Source organism: Triturus cristatus, chromosome 7 (assembly GCF_964204655.1).
Source record: "Triturus cristatus chromosome 7, aTriCri1.1, whole genome shotgun sequence".
Lineage (NCBI taxonomy): Eukaryota > Metazoa > Chordata > Amphibia > Caudata > Salamandridae > Triturus > Triturus cristatus.
The window spans coordinates 770,060,875-770,081,804 of NC_140590.1; the positions used below are offsets into that span (position 1 = coordinate 770,060,875).

Consider the following 20,930-nt stretch of genomic DNA (forward strand, 5'->3'; position numbering starts at 1 on the left):
ATCTAATTGAAAATCACGAGTGAGGTTGTTTACTTCCGGATAATCGTTTTCCATGATTTTAGTGAGAAATGGTATACTGTGATAGAACAAAATTGTTTTTTTTTAACAGAGGTTAAGACGTCTAATTTTTTGTAGATAAGGAACAGGACAGTGTTCTAATGATGACTTGATAATTTCAAGGAACTTTGGTGTCAAAGTTTGATATATTTGTTTTGGTCAGGTATTGTGGTATTGGGTCAGTTGCATAGAGGGAGGGTTTCATATTATTTACAGTGTCTTTGAGAGAATCCTTCTTAACCTTTTTAAAACTAGACCTTGAAGTATTCATTTTCTTAGTGAAATGGTTATGTTAGAGGTATCCAAGGTGTAGGAGCAGAAATCCTGCCTAATTAAGGTAATTGTTCTCACAGGCCTGCCTCTTTCTGGGCCTTTCCTTTCTGCACTTCTCTGCTCTCAAAGTCCCCTCTCCTGTCTTGACTCTTTGTCTATCTCTCTCACCTCCAACCCAATAATTCTACTAGTCAACCTCTTACGCTTGTATTTCTTTCTTGCACTTGGAACACTTCCCATCTATCCTTTGCTTCAATGCTGATGTCTTGTTTTTTTCTTATCCAGTCAGAGGTTGACAGAGATGCCACTGATGACATCCGCTTTGCGGGAAGCTCAAAAGATGGAGAAGCTGGAACGCTATCCCAAGGTAATTGTTTTCTAGAATGTAATGATATGCAAGAGGTATGAAAAGCATGCTGTAAGAATTGTACTTTCTTTATTAATTCCTTTTTGTTATCACATATATAAATTCCAGTACAGGGGTGTTCTAGAGCAGTGAAGACAGAAGATCCAGGTCTGTGTGTTGGAATAAGAAGTTCCTCGGGTCATGTAATGCACACATACTCGTTATCTGAAGGATCGTTCTAGAACTACAAACCCACGTCACTATTGAGAGATGTATCTCTGGCAGGATGGCAGTCCAGATGCACCAGCAGATACCCATAGGGAATATGGAGAGTGAAATAATCCACTCTGCAGGAAAATGTGTTTGAAGTGAGGAACGTTTTTCAGACTAATACTTCAATAACAAAGTGCAGATCCGGATGGCCAGCTAATGCATTGCCTTGAAAAAGGGAGGTGACACAATACTTCAAAGGAGGCACAGAAAATAGGGCTGTGAGGCTCAGAAAGAGGAATCCTATTTATGGCATAGCATTTGCCAGGAGTGGAAAACGATGTTCCAGACTTTTTGAGCCAATGATACTAAAATCTCATGAAGGGAAAATGATCACCAACATGCTCATTAGTGTTCTCATGGAAAGAGTGTGTCCTGTAATTGATTTGTTCAGTAGAAGATAGAATTAAACATGCAATGATTACATATCCAAGTACCAGAGAAAAGGGCGCACAGAGGAATTGCTTTATCATCTGATTTGGGATATGCACTCACTATTTTTTTTTTATTTTTTTTAAACTATTTTCCATTTTCTTCTTACAAAGGAAATATATATGTTCGTACATCATTTCGTGGTCATAGATTGTCACATCATTCCAAGATAGCGTCTTATTCTTTACACAAATATATTCAACCAGTTACCAAGTGAAAAGGATCAATTGCGATACTAACCGTACATCATGTAAGGGTCCCTCTGAATCTGCCTCCCCCACATTTATAATAACAAAAATCAACAAAAGCACTCCTCTTCCCAGAAATCAACATGCATCACAGCGAGATTCACTGACTTTTATACCTAAGAAACCTGACAAATGAGGATCCAGGGTCACCCCACTCCCTCAGGAGTTATGCCATGCTCTAGTTGGGTTTCAGATTCCTGTCGAAGTTCCTCGACATATGACTTGTAGGGTCCCCAGATGTCTTTGGGGCGAGATGTACTGGGCATCAGACTTGCATAGAGCTCACTGTTTACATTGCAATAGGCGAGACTGTGTAACCAACCTTGAACAGTTGGGGCAGTTTCCCCCCTCCCCCCTAGTGTAGAGCCACTTCTCTCTTTGCTAATAAAATACCCAGTGACGCAAACCTGCGGGTTTTCTTGGGGAAGGTGAGCGTATGTCCTAATTGGGCAACTTCCGGGATTGGGGTAAGGGGAATGTGCAACATCTGACCCAACGTGTGGTGGACCTGTTGCCAATAATTTTGTAGGTTGGGGCATGTCCAGGAGAGGTGAGCAAAGTCCGCGTGTGGTGCGAAGCATTTGTAACAGTTATGTGGCCTGGCTGGGTCTATTTTGTGAGACAAGGCTGGGATGAAATAAATGCGACACAAGAATTTAAAATGTAGCAGTTTGTGTCTGCTGTTCAGGGAGACGTCTTGCGTAACTGAACAGCAGTAAGCCCATTGTTCATCAGTGATCGTGGTTCCCAGGTATTTTTCCCATGAGCTACGAATTTTGCCGTCCCGTACAGACTTCAGTAAGGCACATGCCTTGTAAAGCTTGGAGATCAGGTGCAAGCTGTTCGCGTTGTCTATGACCAGTGTTAGAGGGGGAAATGAGGCTGGTTTGAGTGGGAACGTCGGGAAAGTGGCTCGTAGTGCGTATCCATGAAGCTACTAGGATTAAAGCGTGCATCTTCTGTGGGGGAGAAAATGTGGCCGTCTGGATAAAGGTCACCCAGTCTTGCTAGTTCAAATTGCGTCCGAGTGAGCTGCACCAGCCTTTCACGTGTAATGGGGATTAAACGCGGGTTTACGGCTTGGAGGGCGGAGGAATATAATCTCTCTGTACCAGTGATCCGGCATAATTTATGCCCGGCCCAGCTCGTGGTGGAGACTGTTTGAATGTCGAGTGGGTCTCTGGGGAATCCCGTGGGGATGATAGTCGAGAGGCGCTCTGGCAGTACAAGGTCCGCCTTAGACTTCTGATAGGGAATCCGGGCATCAGGGTGATACCAGGTGTAGGCATAGCTTCTTTGTGCTACCCGGTAGTAAAGCTGAAAGTCTGGTACATTACAACTCCCTCTTACATATGGTAACGTAAGGACAGCCCAGCGGACCCATGCTTGCCCACCGCCCCATACCAAGCGACTCAGGAGGGAATTAAGTGTGCTAAAAAAATGATTGGTGAGCGGGATCGGTATGTTATTGAAAAAATATAGAAATTTGGGGAGGACTATCATTTTTATTATGGCCTCACGTCCAGCCAATGACAAGGGGAGTTTCAGCCATTTCTCTATTTGAGTGGTTAGTGTGCCTACTGCCCGCCCGTAGTTGAGGCTCATTATTTGGGCTGTGTCCAGGTGCACGTGAATGCCTAAGTATTTCACTGATTTGGTGCACCATTCTAGGGGAAACTCCAGGTCCCATGGCTTCGTACTGCTGGTCAATGGAAATATGACTGATTTGTGCCAGTTTATGCCCAAGCTGGAAAAATAGCCAAATGTTAAATTGCAGCCCCCTGTATAAATGTCTCTCTTGGAAGTGCCTTATGAGGAGGTCCATGGCCAGAAAAAACAATAGTGGGCAGCCTTGTCTAGTACTGCGTGTAAGCTGAAAAGGAGTGGAGAGTGTGCCATTTAATCGCAGACGGGCAGTCGGTTTAGTGTACATGAGGGCTGTAGTGGCGATGAAGCCCATGGGCATTCCCATGCGGCGCATGATGGAGAGAAAAAAGGGCCATTCTAATGAGTCAAAAGCTTTTTCCGTGTCCAGTAGGATGGCAGCTCCGGGCATGTCCGGGTCAATCCTATGAATGACCGAGAACATCGTGTGGGGATTAAGGGAGGTGGAGCGATGGGGCACAAAGCCGATTGAGACGGGGAGATTATAAATTTAATTAGTTGGGACAATCTATTTGAGATGACCTTTGCCAGTATTTTATAATCCAAGTTTAGGAGGGACAGCGGGCGATAGGAGCCACATTGCGAAGGGTCTTTGCCTGGTTTAGGAAGAAGAATTATGACTGCTTTGCGCAGGGTGGGGGTAGAGTCTCTTTTTCTAAAGCTTCAGCATAGAATTCAATAGGTTTAGGGGCCAGTATGTCTTTAAATGTTTTGTAAAACACCCCCGTGAATCCGTCTAGCCCAGGCGCTGAGGAGCCCCGATTGGTGTCTATGGCAAGAAGCAAATCTGCGACTGAGATGAGTTCAGCTAGGAAGTCCTGCATGTGTTTTTCCAGATAGACTAATGCAATTTCGTCGAGATAGCTCTCCTGTGCCTTGTTATTGTCTCCTAGGGTAGATGCGTATAACTTGGAGAGGAACTCCATGAAGCCACTCTGAATGTCTTTAGTGGAGTAGTGAGTATGAGAGTCAGATGCCTGCAGTTCAGTAATGTAGGTTTTGTGATAGGGTGGTCTCAGTAACTGAGCCAGGACCTACCCAGGCCGTTCACCCTCTCCGTAGCGTGTAGCTGTCTGGTATTTCCCTAAGAATAGAATTTCTCTGTCTGCTGTGTCTCATTATTCCTCCAGTAGTACCAATCGTCTGTTCTCATATGTGGATGTTGCCTGATGTGTAGATGTCTCATCTAATGCCTTTAGGTCTCGCTCAAGCTGTGCTAGCTTGTTACGTAAGTCTTTTAATACTCCGGCGTGTTTGGCAATGCATGTGCCTCTAAGAACCGCTTTAAATCCCTCCCACAGTACAGTCCATGAATCTACCGAGCCAGTGTTTATCGCGAAATAGTCCTCAATAGCCTCGTGTATTTCAGCCCTGAAGACTTCATCCTGTAAGGCACGGTTGGGAAACCGCCATTGTCGCTTGAAACCCTCCGGGCGGGGGATCCGTGAGAGCAACTTAACTGGAGAGTGATCCGAATAAGTCCTAAGGAGCGTCTCGACCAAAGAGCACCAGCCAAAAATATCGGGTGAGATAAGCCAAAAATCGATCCTCGTCCACGTGTTGTGTTGGCCTGAATAGTGTGTGTATTCTGTAGTGGTGGGATTGCGTTTCCGCCAAATGTCCAGCAGGGTGTACCGGTCACAGAGCTCCTGGAGAGCCCGGTGGGCCTGGGGTTTAGAATCGTGTGCCACCGGGGTACTATCCGCTAGGGGGTCGGGGAGTAGGTTGAAGTCGCCGACCATGAGCAGAGTCAACAGATCTAGCTTACCCAATGCATCGACGCAGTGTGAAAAAAATCTGGATTATCCGTGTTAGGGGCATATATGCATACTAGTGTAACTTTCCTACCAAAGATAGACCCCGACACTGCCAGATATTGTCCCTCGCAACCTTGGAGAGTGGAACTGTGGCAGAATGGGACCCTGTTGTGTATTAAAATGGCTTTTCCCCTGGCGTAGTTGCTGTAGTTTGCGAAATATCTATGTGGGCCCCAGCTAGCCCCGAAAGGTGCCCTGTCTGACTTGGGGAGATGCGTCTCCTGCAAGTAAGCAATGTCCACCTTGTGTCTCAATAGATAATGGACGACCTGTCTACGCTTTCAAGTATTATTCAAGCCCCTCACATTCCATGAGAGTAGGGTGAGGGACGATGGACCCTCCACATTACCAAACTTTGCCATCTGGTTGACGTAACATTTCTAACTTAGCAGACAATCTACCATGATCAGCAATGCTCGATCTAGAATGATTGAGATGTACAACGAACAATTGACTTATGAAAAAAATTATCCACCCTCAACCCAGCCATACCCCATCCGGGGCAGGGCCACATCCCAAATAAGAGTGAACGTGAAGTACCAAATTGTTTTACGTTGAATTGACGTTCCAAAAAAAACAGTACCCCAAAGTGAACAAAACCATGCACAAAGGATACACCATGGGGGGCAGCAACGCCCCGGCATGTCTCCAGCTAACTGCAATATCAGTGTAGAGTTACTAGCGTGTTCCTGCAAATTTAAACTTTAATGCCTGAAATTTGGAGTGTCCCGCTCATTCCGTGCCAGCACTGGAAAACAGTTCTGCACTCGCATCTGACCCCTTTCTGGCCAAGGGGTTATTCTTTTTTTTGTAGATTCGACAGAATTCCTGCGCCTCCGTAGGGTTATCGAAGATGCAGGCCCTGCCATCCACATCCACTTTCAACCTAGCTGGGTAACGCATAGCATAACGCAGACCCAAGTTTCTCAGAGCGGCTTTGACGCCATTGAATTTTCGACTCCTGAACCATGGTGGTGAAATCTGGAAAAAATGACAGTTTGGAGCCTTGCCAGTCCACGTCTCCTTTTTCCCTCGCCAGCTGAAGAATGGTGTCTATGTCTCGGAAGTTCATGATACTTGCTACAATGGGTCTAGGAGGGAGACCGGGGTTGGGACAACGACCCAGTGATCTGTGCGCTCTCTCTATCAAAAAGCCCGGAGTGGGGGCGTGGTTTGGACGCCGAAGGAGATGGCGGCTCGGTGATTCTCTCTGCCCGTGCGATACACGAATGAGGGCAGAGGAACGGGCCTCACCGCTCTTCTCCAGCAACGGAGGGCGGAAGATGTGAGCGGAAGGTGAGGAGGCCTGAGAGGAGAAATTTGGAGCCGTTTTGCTGCTGGGAAGTGGCCCGGCCACGACCTTAAGCGATCCGATCGATGCCTGTGAGGACTTCGGCAGACTACGGGACCGCGTGACCGGAGAGGTGTCGGCGGCTGGGCGGTCGCCGAAGTGGAGCGAGATCAAGTGTGAAGGCTATTGGATCTCAGCCGTTGTAGGTGCTGGAGCGCACTTATGGTGATATGGAGGAGCTGCGCAGCGCGATAAACAGTCGTTGATGTATGTCGCATTGACAAAATGGCGGATACCGCGACATGAAAGGAGAACCCTCGTGCTTCTGTTGTAGAGTCTATGGGGCGCTTGAGTATTTCGAGTTATCTGCATTCTGCGAGGGATGTGTGCCTACCCTGAAGATGTGGGCTGTGGAGTTGTGAGACCGATTCTACTACCTTCAGTACGGCCTGTGTACAAATGATTACGGCGTGTATGTCATTGTGGCGGAGCGCATGGAATAAACGGCTCCCTCCAGGGTGGAGCTAGGCCTACTGGGTGAATCCGGAGCTCTACTTCTTGTCCGCGACTGGGTTGCTCTGAGCCTGCATGACTTCCTGGCCACTGGGTGATCTCGCCTGCGATCTTTTGCCTGGCACCATGGTTTCGATACGTGGTGGTGCGGCCATTTCCTGTCCATCTACACTGGTCTCCATGTCGTGATCAGCGCCATGTTCTGAGTTCCTCCAATCACATTGCTAGAAGAAGGGAAGACGCCATTTCGGACGGCAGAGTGAACGCCTATCAAGAGTCACTCCACTGGAGCAGGTTGATGTAATTTGAAACTTTCTATCTGGCAGAGGTGTCTTTTCGGTGGTCTACCATGGCGGATAGCAAAGAATCGATGAAGAGCACGAAGAGGCTCAAATCTGACCAATCAAATCCTAGTTCACCCAGCAAAGGGGCGAAAGGTAATCCCGATTCGACGGATCTGATTCTCAATAAGCTGGAGGAAGTTAGGGAACTGGCTAAGGCTACTAAAGATGAGGTGGCGGCTATCAGGCAGGATAATCGTGAAACCAATGCAAAATTGGTGGAGGCAGAGTCGAGGATCAGCAGGCTTGAGGATCTCGAAGTAAAGTCGTGTGCAGCCATCACCCGCTTGTGCATTTCATCGGATCTCACTATGCGGAAACTGGCGGAGTTGGAGGACAGGAACAGACGGGGGAACCTACGCATTTTTGGCCTTCCGGAGGGGTCGGAGGATCAGCATGCTAGTTGCGGAGCTTTCCTGGAGTCTTGGTTCTCCCAGGCTACTAATCTGTCCTTCCACCATCCACTGGAGTTCGATAGGGCTCATAGAGTACCAGGCCAGATAAATAAAAACCAGAAAGGGCCCAGAGCAATTGTGTGCAAGCCATTACGTTATCAACACGTGGAACAGATTCTTGGTTTCATGAGGAAAAACAATCATATCTTATGGAAATCAGCCAAGGTGTACATTTCGCAGGACTACAGTAAAGAGACGGTGGAGCTTAGGAAGGCGTTCTTGGCGCTGCGACCAATGCTAAAGAAAAGGGGCTTTCAATATGGGTTCGCTGGCCCTGCAAAGTACCGTGTTTTGATCCAAGGGTCCCCTCATTTCTTCTCTGATCCTTTGAAACTGAAACGCATGCTGGAGGGCCCGGATGATCAGGACATGGACACAAGTGCCTCATTGGGGACGGCGGCACAGGCCTCAGCCTCAGGTTATGGGTGAACATAGCTTTGTACGTTCTAATGCTGTCTGGGGGGCAGGCTGCCTAGGGCATATTTTCTGTCTCCGGGCTTTCTCCAAAACAGTGTTTTTGGCAGTACGCAGTGGTTGATGCACAGGGTATCTAGCCATGTGTGATGTCTTAGATTTATAACCTTCTGTATAGAGGAGTTTCAGTTTACTGGGCCAACATAGTTAACGGTCATGCGTAGTGTTTTACAGGTTTATTACGGGGGTTGGTAGGGATTGTTGGGGACTTTAAACTACTGGTCCGGATTGATTGATGAGGTACAAGTGGGTTATGCTGGTGGGGGGGTGTTGTTGCCTAATGGGTTGTATCAGGCCTTAATCTAAGAGGGATAGTTCCTCAAGTCCATGGTGCTTTCTCTCAGTTTACAGGTATGCACGGGGGAGTTCCGACGCATTCTCCTTCCAGTCACCATGTCTATCTTGTTCAGTTGGGGTGGGAAGGGTGGGGGGCAGGGGGTTTGTTGGGTAGGGGTATGTGTTCTTTGTTTTTTACTTTTATTGTTGTTTACTCCGGCTTGCATGGTCCTCATCTTTTTGCTTCTTGTGGGTGTGAGGGGTACTGGGCTTTACTGCGGATTTAAATACGATTTCACCGTGAAATATGTGTTTGTTGTGATGTTGTTGCAACCTCCTGATGATAAATAGCTCATTTGGCTCGCCGGTGGGAGCATGTAATTTAGACAGACTAAAGGTACTGTCGCTTAACGTTAAGGGCCTGAACCAGCCTGTGAAGAGACAGAAGATATTAGATTATGTTAAAAGACTGAAGGGTGATATCGTCTTGCTCCAGGAGACGAAGCTTGAGGCAAAGCAGTTTTACCACATGAGAAATAAATTCTATAATGAGGTGGTGGGTGCAGAGGCTGTAAATAAAAAGAATGGTGTCCTGATACTTGTTGCAAAGAAATCGAAGGTGGAGGTTTTATCGTCCGAAGTTAGTGCAGATGGTAGATGGGTCACGGCCAAGATGAGTAAGGATAATACAGAGTTCTATGTCACCAGCGTGTACGCACCCAACACTAGCGATCTGGTCTTTTGGGACAAACTAAATAAACACCTTGAAACTATTCCGGATACTGCGTTGCACATAGTAGCTGGGGATTTCAATCTCCCTATAGATGCAATTTTGGATAGGGATTCACGCTGTGTCTTTAAATCTACGAAAGCCCATAAAGCTTTTCTTAGTATGTGTAAGCGTTTCCACTTGATAGACACATGGAGACTCCAGAACCCCACGGAGAGAGATTATACTTTCTATTCTCCACCACACGACTCATACTCACGGATTGACTTCCTCTTTATCACACAAAATGGCGTCCCTAGATTGGATTCCACAACCATTGAGCCCAGGGTTTTATCGGATCATTCATGCATTTCCTTAACACTCACTAATGTTAAACCATCCTCTCGTCAGACAGCTTGGAGGCTGAACGATGAAATCCTGGCTAGTGACAAACACCGGGCCACAGTACAGGAGGCTATAACATCATATCTTCAGATTAACAAGCAAGGGGACACGTCCGATCTCATTAGGTGGGAGGCTCTAAAAAGTACTATAAGGGGAGTGTGTATCAAACTTAGGTCAGAAATGAATAAATCTTACAATGAGAAGTTGGAGGCTTTGGAGATGGACATTAGGAACTTAGAGATCAAACATTTAAAAGATAGGGATGAGATGTCTCTTGCTGCATTGGCGAATAAAAAATATGAGTATAATAAAATAGTTAGTGAGAGGGCGGGAGTCTGGCTCGACAAGGGCAGGAGATTTAAGCTTTGTGAGTCTAATAAGGCGGGTAAGTCCCTCGCCTCATACTTGAAGTTCAAGGTCCAGAAGAACTCGATTAGTGTCATTAAGGATGCTTCTGGGCACTCGTACTCGGATCCTGATAAAATAACGGAGGTGTTTAGAGTTTTTTATGAGGACCTCTACGCCAAAAATGAGGCGGTAGAGGAACCTAAAATTAAGGAATACTTAGATGCGTGTGATCTCCCACAGCTTTCGGAGGAAGATCGGATCAATCTGAATGGTCCAATCAGCTCTGTAGAAATAGAGGCTGCGATTAAACGTTTAAAGGTTGGGAAAGCCCCTGGCCCTGACGGATTTACGGCAAAATTTTATAAAACTTTCCCCTCCCTTTTGGTTGGCCCCCTCCTCCAACTATTCAAAGGTATTAATGACTCTGGTGAAGTGAGAGGTACTTTGGCTGAGGCCATAATAGCGGTACTTCCTAAAGATGGGAAAGACCCCTCGCTACCGAAAAATTATAGACCGATCTCACTGATTAATATTGATTGCAAACTCCTGGCCATGATACTTTCTGCTCGCCTGCAGGGGGTTCTTCCGAAGCTGATCCACCCATCTCAAGCCGGATTCCTTAAGAACCGTTTGTCCAGTGACAACACAAGAATTCTGGCGCATGTATTAGAAAAGGCGAAACTCTTAGACACGCCGACTGCAGCGATAACACTGGATGCTGAAAAAGCGTTCGATAAGGTGGATTGGTCCTTTCTGCGAGCTGTTCTCTGTAAGTTCAATCTAGGAGAGTCATTCACTAAACTGGTAATGTCCCTCTACTGTTGCCCGACTGCACGTGTTAGGGCTGGTGGATCCTTTTCCTCTCCCTTCCACTTAAAACAAGGTACGAGACAGGGTTGCCCCCTGTCTCCTTCACTCTTTCTGTTGGCGATTGAACCGTTCTTATACCATATACGGCATGATCCGAATATAGCCGGTATACCATTTGGTGATTGCACTATAAAACTAACGGCCTATGCGGATGATGTCCTGATAATGTCGGAAAGAGCGGACGAAGCAATTCCGGCTCTCATGGCTGACATTGAAGATTTTTCCAGAGTATCTGGATCCAAACTTAACAAAGATAAAACGGAGGTCAAACTTTTGAACAGTGTTGGGGATAAGGGGATTATTGGAGATTCCGGGCTTACGTGGCAACCTCGGTGCTTTAAGTATCTTGGGCTGGATTTTGACAAGGACCTGATTTCCACGCTGAAAGTAAATGAAGACTTGACCTTGAAAAAGATTTCTACACTGCTTGATGGTTGGTCACCAAAGTTTCTCTCTTGGTGGGGTAGAGCAGAGACGCTTAAAATGATGTCGACTCCGTTGGTCAATTATTTGGCAAGCATGCTCCCTATGACGTTCTCTAATGCTTTTCTTACTAAGGTAGATCAGGTGTTTGGGAATTTTCTGTGGCAGGGTAAGAAGGCCAGAGTCTCTCTGAAGAAGTTACAATTAGCAAAGGATAAAGGCGGACTCGGTCTCCCCTCCTTCAGGAGCTATCAGACGGCGTTTCTGTGCAAACAGGGCGCACAGTGGCTGTTGAAATCCCCTACTTACACACCATTATGGATAAATATAGAGGAGTCTTTGGTAGATCACGCGCCTTTGGAGGCCCTCCTTACGATGAACCTGTCACACCTTCCTCACTCCAAGTACATCATGCTTAATACTAGAAGGGCCTTACTTAGATTCGATCAAACACATAAAACAAACCTGACAGTCGCCAGGTCCTCGTATATGTCCTTGTGGAGGAATGCACATCTTAAGATTAAGGGTAGGACTATATTTTGGGAGTCATGGTCCAAGAAGGGCATTAACTTAGTGAAGGACTTGTATGAGGATGGGGCTCCTCTGCCATTCTCGACCTTACAGAGCAGGCATGATCTTAGTCCGATGGATTTTTATGATTTTCTTAAACTTAAATCGATTCTGACAGCAAACAGCTTCTCTCCGTATGTCCCTTGGCTTATACAGCAGATCCCACGACTAATACACGAGGGTCACTTTGTATCGAAAGTATATAAATTGTTGTTGCCCCTACCCATGAAAAAACACAAAAGAGTGGAAAGCGTATGGGAAGCGGAGCCAAATCTATCAGGCATATCCTTTGACTGGGAGGTGATTCATAAGTTAGCCCTTACACATAAAGTCTCACCCATTCTATTTCAGACGAAGTATATGCTTCTCAACAGGGCCTATTGGACTCCCGACAGGCTGTTCAGATGTAAATTAAGAGATTCGCCTGTGTGCTGGAACTGTCAGCTAGGCACCGGGGATCTTGCGCATATGCTTTTCTCCTGTTCTTCATTAAAGGATTATTGGGGGAGAGTATTTGATTGCATTTCCCATGTCTTTAAGATAAAACCTGTACAGGAATTTATTTACGTCATTCTGGGGGCACTGGACCCACAAATAACAACTGACCAAGATCGCCAATTGATGGACTTAATGTTAACAATGGCATGTAAAGTGATTCTTTGCAAATGGAAAAATGCGTCTGAAGTGAGCTTTAAAATCTGGCAGGAGTGGTTGTCTTTCCTGAGGGGGTCAAGTAATCCGGCGCTTCAAGCTTCTACCTGGAGCCCCTCAAACAAAAAGCTCTGGAGGGCATTGGATGCATCCTCCTTTCATTATGACCCACCCTGAGAGGTATATTTTGCTTGTTTCCTCGGAGTGGGGTTGTGGTTGGGTGCAGCGTGTTTGATCCAACGAGTCCCGGGGTGCTGCGCGCCACACATGAAGCAATGTAATAGACTGTATTGGTATTTGATGATGCGAGCTGGATTGGGGTTTTATTCTTTATTTATCGTTTTGTCATTCATTTTCATTTTTTGTATTTGTACATATGACATGACTGTACTGATCTTGGTGCACGGAAGAGTTATTGTATTGTTTTTGGTTCTTCAATAAAAAATATTTGAAATTAAAAAAAAAAAAAAAAAAGCCCGGAGTGAATGCCTCTTTTCCAAATAATTCCAGCAACAGAGTCTCAACAAACAGGTCCATACGGCCAGTTGGAGTCGAATCGGGAACTCCAAGAATGCGTACGTTTTTAACAGCAACCTCCTTCAGAATGCGTTCGAGATGTTTGACGGATTGTGCAGTTCCATCCTTGATGTCGGAAATGCGTGCCTCCGCCACATCCAGACGTCTTTCATGAACTTGAACTTTGGCACCAAGGCTGGTAAGGGATTTATCAAGGGAATCAAAGCAGCTATCTAATGCTTTAAAACCGGCCCACATCTCCTGAAGCAGGGAATGAGTTGGGTCCAATGATCCGTCTCCGTGACCCAGGCTCTGCACCACCTCCGCCATGTTTGAACTTTGAGGTGGGTTAGAGTCCATGGCCTTCTCAAAGGGAAGCGTTCTCTGCTTAGGATCTTTGCGGCCCATGCCGCGCAGAGTGAGTCAGTCTCAATCAGCCAGTCCTCAGTGGGGGTTTTCAGGTGGTCGGTCACTTTACCAACACTGCGTAGCACTTCAAGCGGCCTCCGCAAGCACGCCGGAGAAGAATCAGACTGTGTAGGTGCCACGTGCTGAGAATATATTTGAATTTAAAAATTTGAATTTAAAAACATTTATTGAGCGCACGTATACCATGCGGTTTCATGGCGCTTTAAGTGATGCAGTAGCGGTCGGCAGTAGGGCTAGACAGTGTAAGCTTGCTCAAATAACAGGGTTTTAAGATCTTTCCGAAACTGTGTATATGGGAAGGCACCACCTCTATTGCCTACACACGGAATAACGATGTGAGTGTTTGCCCGTTGTGGGAATTAAGGCGCATTAGGTAGCTTGCATAGTAAGCCACCAATCCGCAAAAGAGGGAGGCAATGTGTTGTGCAGGCAGCAGGGGCGACGGTAGAAGTCTTGGCGCTAATCTTCTCCCAGTGAGCCGAAACCGGGAGGGGGGTAGGCTGTAATGCCAGGTCCGTAATGCCCGGTCTGCCACTAGAAGGGAGTCCGCCCTGTGTAGGAGAGCGTGAAGCGCTAGCTCAGGGCGTCGGCGTATTGCAAGAATTCCAGGAGTGGGGGCCAGGGTGATTCAGTCTGTGTTATCCCTCAAGTGTTCATGGATCGCTTCGCATCGCCACCTCGTGCGGGATCAGCAAGACTTTGTCCGATCGTGTTAGGGCCAGGGAGACATCAGAGCCGGCAGCTGCGAAGTGCGTACCCCTCCCCCCGCAGGCCCCGATCCGAAGTTCGCGGCGTGTCCCGCCTGCGGGGCCTACAGCCAACACTGCTGCAGCGATAACGTGCTGGGGCTGCGGGCGCACAGTGCAAGGGGAGGCCGCGGTGACTCACCGGATTTCAGCATTGGTGTCTGCTCCGGGTGAGAACAGCTCAGTGCGCAGGAAGCTTGGTCCGGGGGGACGGGCCCGCTACGCAAGGCCCGCGACACAGGCCTACAATCTGCCGCTTCGGCTGTTCTCGGGCACACAGCAGCCTCGCTGCAGCATCTGTGGATTCAGCGCAGGTTCAGGCATCCGGTACATCGTATTTGTCCCACAGTGTCGGCATTAAGCACCGGAACACGCCATTCAGCTGGATGGCCGGACAGAGCTTCAGAGCCGAGCGTCCATTTTGGTCGCCGGCTTGGCCACGCCCCCCTGCACTCACTATTTTTCACTGATCATCCTGAGCCAGGAAGAGAAGATAAGAGATTTTCTGTAACAATGATTCGAATAGACCTAACTGAAGCATGCTCTGCATTGTACTCAAAACCAGTGTTAGTCCTCACAAGGCACCTCCGACATGTCCTTATCTGTTAGCAATTAAACTGGACAATTTTACACATGTGAATCGAAGGTTTATGAACAGAGCGACTTGGTTTCCAAGTTCACAGATTCTGATGGATACTTCTAATTGTAGATATCTCACTTTAGAATACTTCCCAGGCGCCTCACTGGATCCAAAAATGTTTTTTAGCAATGCTCCTGCACACTGCTAGGTGGTGGCATCTGGCTCTACGCTATCTCCACAACACCCTGGAAGTGAAGGGATGGAGTCTAATATCAGCGTCACCCGTTTGCTAGCATCAGCTCATTTCTTTCTGCACCTTCTGGCGTGGATCTGGAGCTTCACTCCCAAATTCTACAGATTTCTAACCATGCTGTGACTGTAGAAAATTGTCAGTCATGGATCCACACGAGGTGTGTCTCTGGTTTTTGCACTCTGCACAGGACTCGAAGTTGTGTAATATGTTTGCCCTCATGCACCTGAAGGTGATCCAGGAAGCGAAGCTGTATGCTCGCAAACATAGGAGGTCGAGATCCTCATGTAAGTCCCGCTCCAAGTTGTGGACACTAACTTGTTCTCACTCTTTGGGCCATTCTAGCCAGAGGTCTACCTCACAGTTAAAGCCCTTCGGTAACTCTCAATGGAAGTCCAAGTGAAAACATAAAAAAGAGAAGTGGTATTCAACACTCCCCCCCCCCCCCCCCCCCCCCCCCACTATGTATCCACAGAGAGGGAGCAAGGGGGTCATGATGTCAGTCAGTACCCCAGGAGGCCCCCAGTCATGAAGCTGATAGTCCAACTGATTCCGGTGTGCCCTGAGGTTCCTGGGCTAACAGTGATGTCACAGCAGATCAATGCCTTCAAACAGGTCATGCTGCAGATTTTCGGGGCACTTACAGCATCCTCTGGCAGCCTTCGGGCACCAAGGAACTGCAAAGACCTTCAGCAGGTCTTTTCGCAGCACTGAATGACCCCCAATAGGATCCGTCCCATAGCACCCCCATCCCCTGCCCGAACTCCCTTAGTTGCTTCACAGTGTACCCCTCGAGGTCAGCTAACCGGAATTCCATTCTGGCAGGTGGGGACCTAGACACTAAGGAGAAAATTTCCTAGGGTATAGGTAACAGTTATCAGCTAACCAGGACTCTTGTACTCTCAACCTGGACAGTGGAAATAACAATGCAGCAATCAATGGTTTCAGAGCTCTGGAACAATTAGGCGTTTAATTGTGGCGCCCTTCGCCTCACAGAAGGGTGCTGTATGGTCACAGGTCCTAAGGATCCCACCGCTGCCACCAATGTAGGACCTGGGGTCTCCAGGCCCTATGGGGAGGTAACGTGACACGAGCGGTCGGGCAACCGAAGGTCTGTGTGTAAAGCAACCATACAACACGCACCTCACATGCGACGAGGAACACACACAATAAGTGACGCCACACTGTAGGAGTTATGTAAATACTCAAGTTTATCCAAGTAGATCACGTTAGATGCAGTTCATAAGGCAGCAGTACATTTCATAGGTTGATAATACAATAGCTAGCGATGTACATATCAGTCAGGAGCTATAAGGCTGTTTCTACCACATATGCAATTCATGAAATAACAGTACTGCCTGGGGCACAACTACCACTCACGTAGCTGCACACGCGCGTTGGGCGCGCTAACCGGTGACGACCTCAGAACGGGGCACCTAGCATGGAGAGCTACTCGTGATCTCAGGCACATAGCACTGTAATAGGGAATATAAATAACAGAGCGCTACTCGTAATCAATAGCGTTTAACACTTCAATATGGCACATGGATACTAGCGCGCTACTCGGAATCAATAGCACGTGACACTTCAACCTGGCATATGAATAACAGCGCGCTACTCGGAATTAATAGCACGTAACACTTTAAAGCAGGGCATATAAAAACAAAGCGCCACTCATAATCAAAGACTCTCAGTACTTTGGAGCGGAGCGTATAACATAAGGCGCCACTCGTACTCAATGACTCTCAGTGCTTTGGAGCGGAGCGTATGACATAAAGCGCCACTCGTAATCAATGACTCTCAGTACTTTGGACGGAGCATATAACATAAAGCGCCACTCGTAATCAATGACTCTCAGTGCTTTGGAGCGGAGCGTATAACATAAAGCGCCACTCGTAATCAATGACTCTCAGTGCTTTGGAGCGGAGCATATAACATAAAGCGCCACTCGTAATCAATGACTCTCAGTACTTCGGAGCGGAGCTTCCAGCGGGGAACGCCACGGGACCTGAGGAGCAAGTCTCTGGGCTCCGGTGCAGTTCGTCGGGCACCGCGCTTCAGTACCGCTCGAGGGGGCACACGGAGAGGATCCCTCGGCGGGGTCTCTTCCGTCGCGAAGACAGGGGGGGGGGGAATCCCACGGAGAGGAATCCCGGCTAAGGGTGCGGTGTGGCTCCCAACCCGGGCTTACCTCGATCTCGGCGTCAGCAGGCGTCCGCTCCCACGATGATGGGGGAACTCGGCCCCGGCCTTGCACACCTCCTCACGCAGCTGCGACAGGTCCAACATGGTTTTTCCGCCTTAGTGATGAGAACTCCCTAGAGGTTGGGTAGCTCTCCCCTCTTTCGGCTGGGAGGGACGCATGTTGGACCTGTCAGCCCTAGGGTGGTCTCCCCTTCCATTTTTGTATCGTGCCTCATTTTTTCCACCCTCATTTTTATGTTGGACTAGGTCTCCGGGCGCCTTTTCATTGCCAATCAGTGTTAAGGTGCAGGTCCTCCCTTCTCCCAAGATGGCTGCCACAGGCCCCTGCTACTGCAGAGTGGTCTTTCATAGTAGCACCCTAGCTGCCAGGAGCTGGCTGGAACCCCACAACAATGTTGCGACTCCAGCCCGCCCTTTTTGTCCCATAGGTAGAGTGGGGAAGCTCCTGGAATGTGCTGGAACCTTCTAGAAGGGAGGTGTGGTTTTTCTTTTGCCGCCTTGGCCAGAGGTCACCTGACCTAGGGCTACTTAAGAGAGGGAGGGAAACTTTTGTGGTGAGTTGGCCATTGGGGTGAAGCAGAGCTGGAAGAATCCACCAGGAGTGTAGGCGGCAGGGCCTAGCCAGGGACTTATGCCTCTGAGAGTGACAGGATTTAGGTGCTGCCTCTTAAGTGAGTGAGGGACCCTGTGAAACCCACTGATCTTGCCCAGCAGTAGGAGGACCCAGAGACTCTCTGCCCAGCCTGACTAGGAAGGATCTAGTCGCCCTCTCCATTCCTAACCCCCTGTAACAGAACCCCTTAAGGGCGCCAGATACATCTGCGCCAACAAGACCTTATCTGAACTCTAAAACCTATTCACCAAGCACTGAGACTGCGTGTCCAGACTGAACTCTAAAACCTATTCACCAAGCACTGAGACTGCGTGTCCAGACTGAACTCTAAAACCTATTCACCAAGCACTGAGACTGCGTGTCCAGACTGACCCCTGAACCCTGATGCAAAGCTGACTGGAGAACCACCGGGGATCGACCAGGTATTAGCGCTGTGACCCCTGCGCTTCCTGCCCTGGTCTGGGACCCCCGGCAGCGTGCTCCGCTGAGCACCGAACCCCAAACCCTAATTTGAGCCCCCCCTGTGACGACGGAGCCAGCGCGCTCACCGCATGGCCTGGAGGCCTGGAGAAGTGCCCTGCCGTGTCACGAGGCCCGCGGAGAAGCCCGGGGCCCCGTCGCAGCTGCGTAAGGAGGTGTGTGAGGCCGGGGCCGAGTTCCCCCATCATCGTGGGAGCGGACGCCTGCTGACGCCGAGATCGAGGTAAGCTCGTGGCTGAGATCGCCCCCGGTGCGCCCCCTGCGGGTTGGGAGCCACACCGCACCCTTAGCCGGGATTCCTCTCCGTGGGATTCCCCCCTCCTGTCTTCGCGACAGAAGAGACCCCGCCGAGGGATCCTCTCCGTGTGCTCCCTCGAGCGGTACTGAAGCGCGGTGCCCGACGAACTGCACCGGAGCCCAGAGACTTGCTCCTCAGGTCCCGTGGCGCTCCCCGCTGGAAGCTCCGCTCCGAAGTACTGAGAGTCATTGATTACGAGTGGCGCTTTATGTTATATGCTCCGCTCCAAAGCACTGAGAGTCATTGATTACGAGTGGCGCTTTGTTACACGCTCCGCTCCAAAGCACTGAGAGTCATTGATTACGAGTGGCGCTTTGTTATATGCTCCGTCCAAAGTACTGAGAGTCATTGATTACGAGTGGCGCTTTATGTCATACGCTCCGCTCCAAAGCACTGAGAGTCATTGAGTACGAGTGGCGCCTTATGTTATACGCTCCGCTCCAAAGTACTGAGAGTCTTTGATTATGAGTGGCGCTTTGTTTTTACATGCCCTGCTTTAAAGTGTTACGTGCTATTAATTCCGAGTAGCGCGCTGTTATTCATATGCCAGGTTGAAGTGTCACGTGCTATTGATTCCGAGTAGCGCGCTAGTGTCCATGTGCCATATTGAAGTGTTAAACGCTATTGATTACGAGTAGCGCTCTGTTATTTATATTCCCTATTACAGTGCTATGTGCCTGAGATCACGAGTAGCTCTCCATGCTAGGTGCCCCGTTCTGAGGTCGTCACCGGTTAGCGCGCCCAACGCGCGTGTGCAGCTACGTGAGTGGTAGTTGTGCCCCAGGCAGTACTGTTATTTCATGAATTGCATATGTGGTAGAAACAGCCTTTATAGCTCCTGACTGATATGTACATCGCTAGCTATTGTATTATCAACCTATGAAATGTACTGCTGCCTTATGAACTGCATCTAACGTGATCTACTTGGATAAACTTGAGTATTTACATAACTCCTACAGTGTGGCGTCACTTATTGTGTGTGTTCCTCGTCGCATGTGAGGTGCGTGTTGTATGGTTGCTTTACACACAGACCTTCAGTTGCCCGACCGCTCGTGTCACGTTACCGCCCCATAGGGCCTGGAGACCCAGGAACTCTGCCAGGCTATTCCTTGTTGAAGTCAGCACCGGGAGAGGATTGGGTGTTGATTTTGAGACTTCAGCCCAGCATCAACCGATATCGCACTACGAAATTGAAATTAATGAAGTGAAACTGGTCATTATACAGCTGTACTCTGTACTGGATGCCTCTACAAGGGCAAATTCACCAGAATCTCCATTATATTTTTAGCTTTGACTCTGAACATTGTACACCCCCTGAGCGAGATGATGGTGGTGGGGAAGGGGATGGTGATCTTCTCTTCAATATGATGATGACATTTTTTACATGAACGTTTCCTAGGCCAATGGGATTGATAGATCCTTGATACAGTATTGGACTCACTATTTGGGCAACCAACAGAAGAGAGTGCATCACTTGCAGTAGTGGCTCGGTGAGCATCTGAGGATTTAGATTAGAAGTTGCCTTCAGTCGAGACCAAAACTAACATTGTTATGGAAATTTTTAAGCCAGGGCCAGCCAAGTCTAAGCTCTTACTTCCCTTCAATGAGGCCCTCACTGATACCTTGATGGGCATATGGTCAAAGCTCTGTTCTTTCCCACCGATGAATAGGCATGTGGCAAGGCATCACAGACAGGCGCCTGACGTCCCTGATTTTGTCACTAAATACCATACTGCAGAGAGCTTGCTGGTTCTGGCTTCAACCTCAGTACATACCCATGACTTCTCTGGATAGAGAGTCCAAGAGGATTTTTTTTTTTTTTTTTTTTTTTTTGAAAACCTTTATTGAACAGTTCAATAAGAACAAGTATGGGCCTACAACCCCCCAGGGCCGGCCGCTAAGCAATCAGGGCAATAACGACAAGTACAAACCCAGGCAGCACTTCGGGGAGCAAAATCGTACTACTATTACTGTGAACAGCGTAAGTAGGGCACCAGGAGAAAAGGTTTTCATTTTATAATGAGACAAGGCAGTAGGATCAGGTGACAAGCAATTTTAAAACAACAATCACGGATCTGCAGAGTAATGGATGTTAGCGATTTACAGCAATCTGTTAGGTCGATGGCGCAAACACAAGAACATCAGGATGGGGAAGAACATAATATACAGTTGCGCCCGCAGGCCCCCGCCAAAACTCCCCAAGAACACCTCGGAAGTTGTGAACACATGGAACGGCAACGAGGCATAACAACAGGGAGTGTATCACGCTGATCCCGGAAAAAGAAAAAACAAAAAGAGTCAGAGAAGAAAAAGGAGGCCATGGAAAAGGAGATGAAAGAATACAGAATCCCCTCCCCCAACCCCCCACCCTGCACCTCT

The 20,930-nt window shown here is 48.3% G+C and overlaps 1 protein-coding gene across 1 annotated transcript in view; it reads left to right on the plus strand.

Annotated features, from left to right (window-relative positions):
* Positions 1-20,930, plus strand: part of ASPSCR1 (ASPSCR1 tether for SLC2A4, UBX domain containing) — an 837,953-nt gene that overhangs the window by 384,563 nt on the left and 432,460 nt on the right. Inside the window, exon 9 of the mRNA XM_085617557.1 lies at positions 616-697. Coding sequence (XP_085473683.1) covers positions 616-697 — 82 coding nt within the window. The remainder of the gene's footprint in view (positions 1-615; positions 698-20,930) is intronic.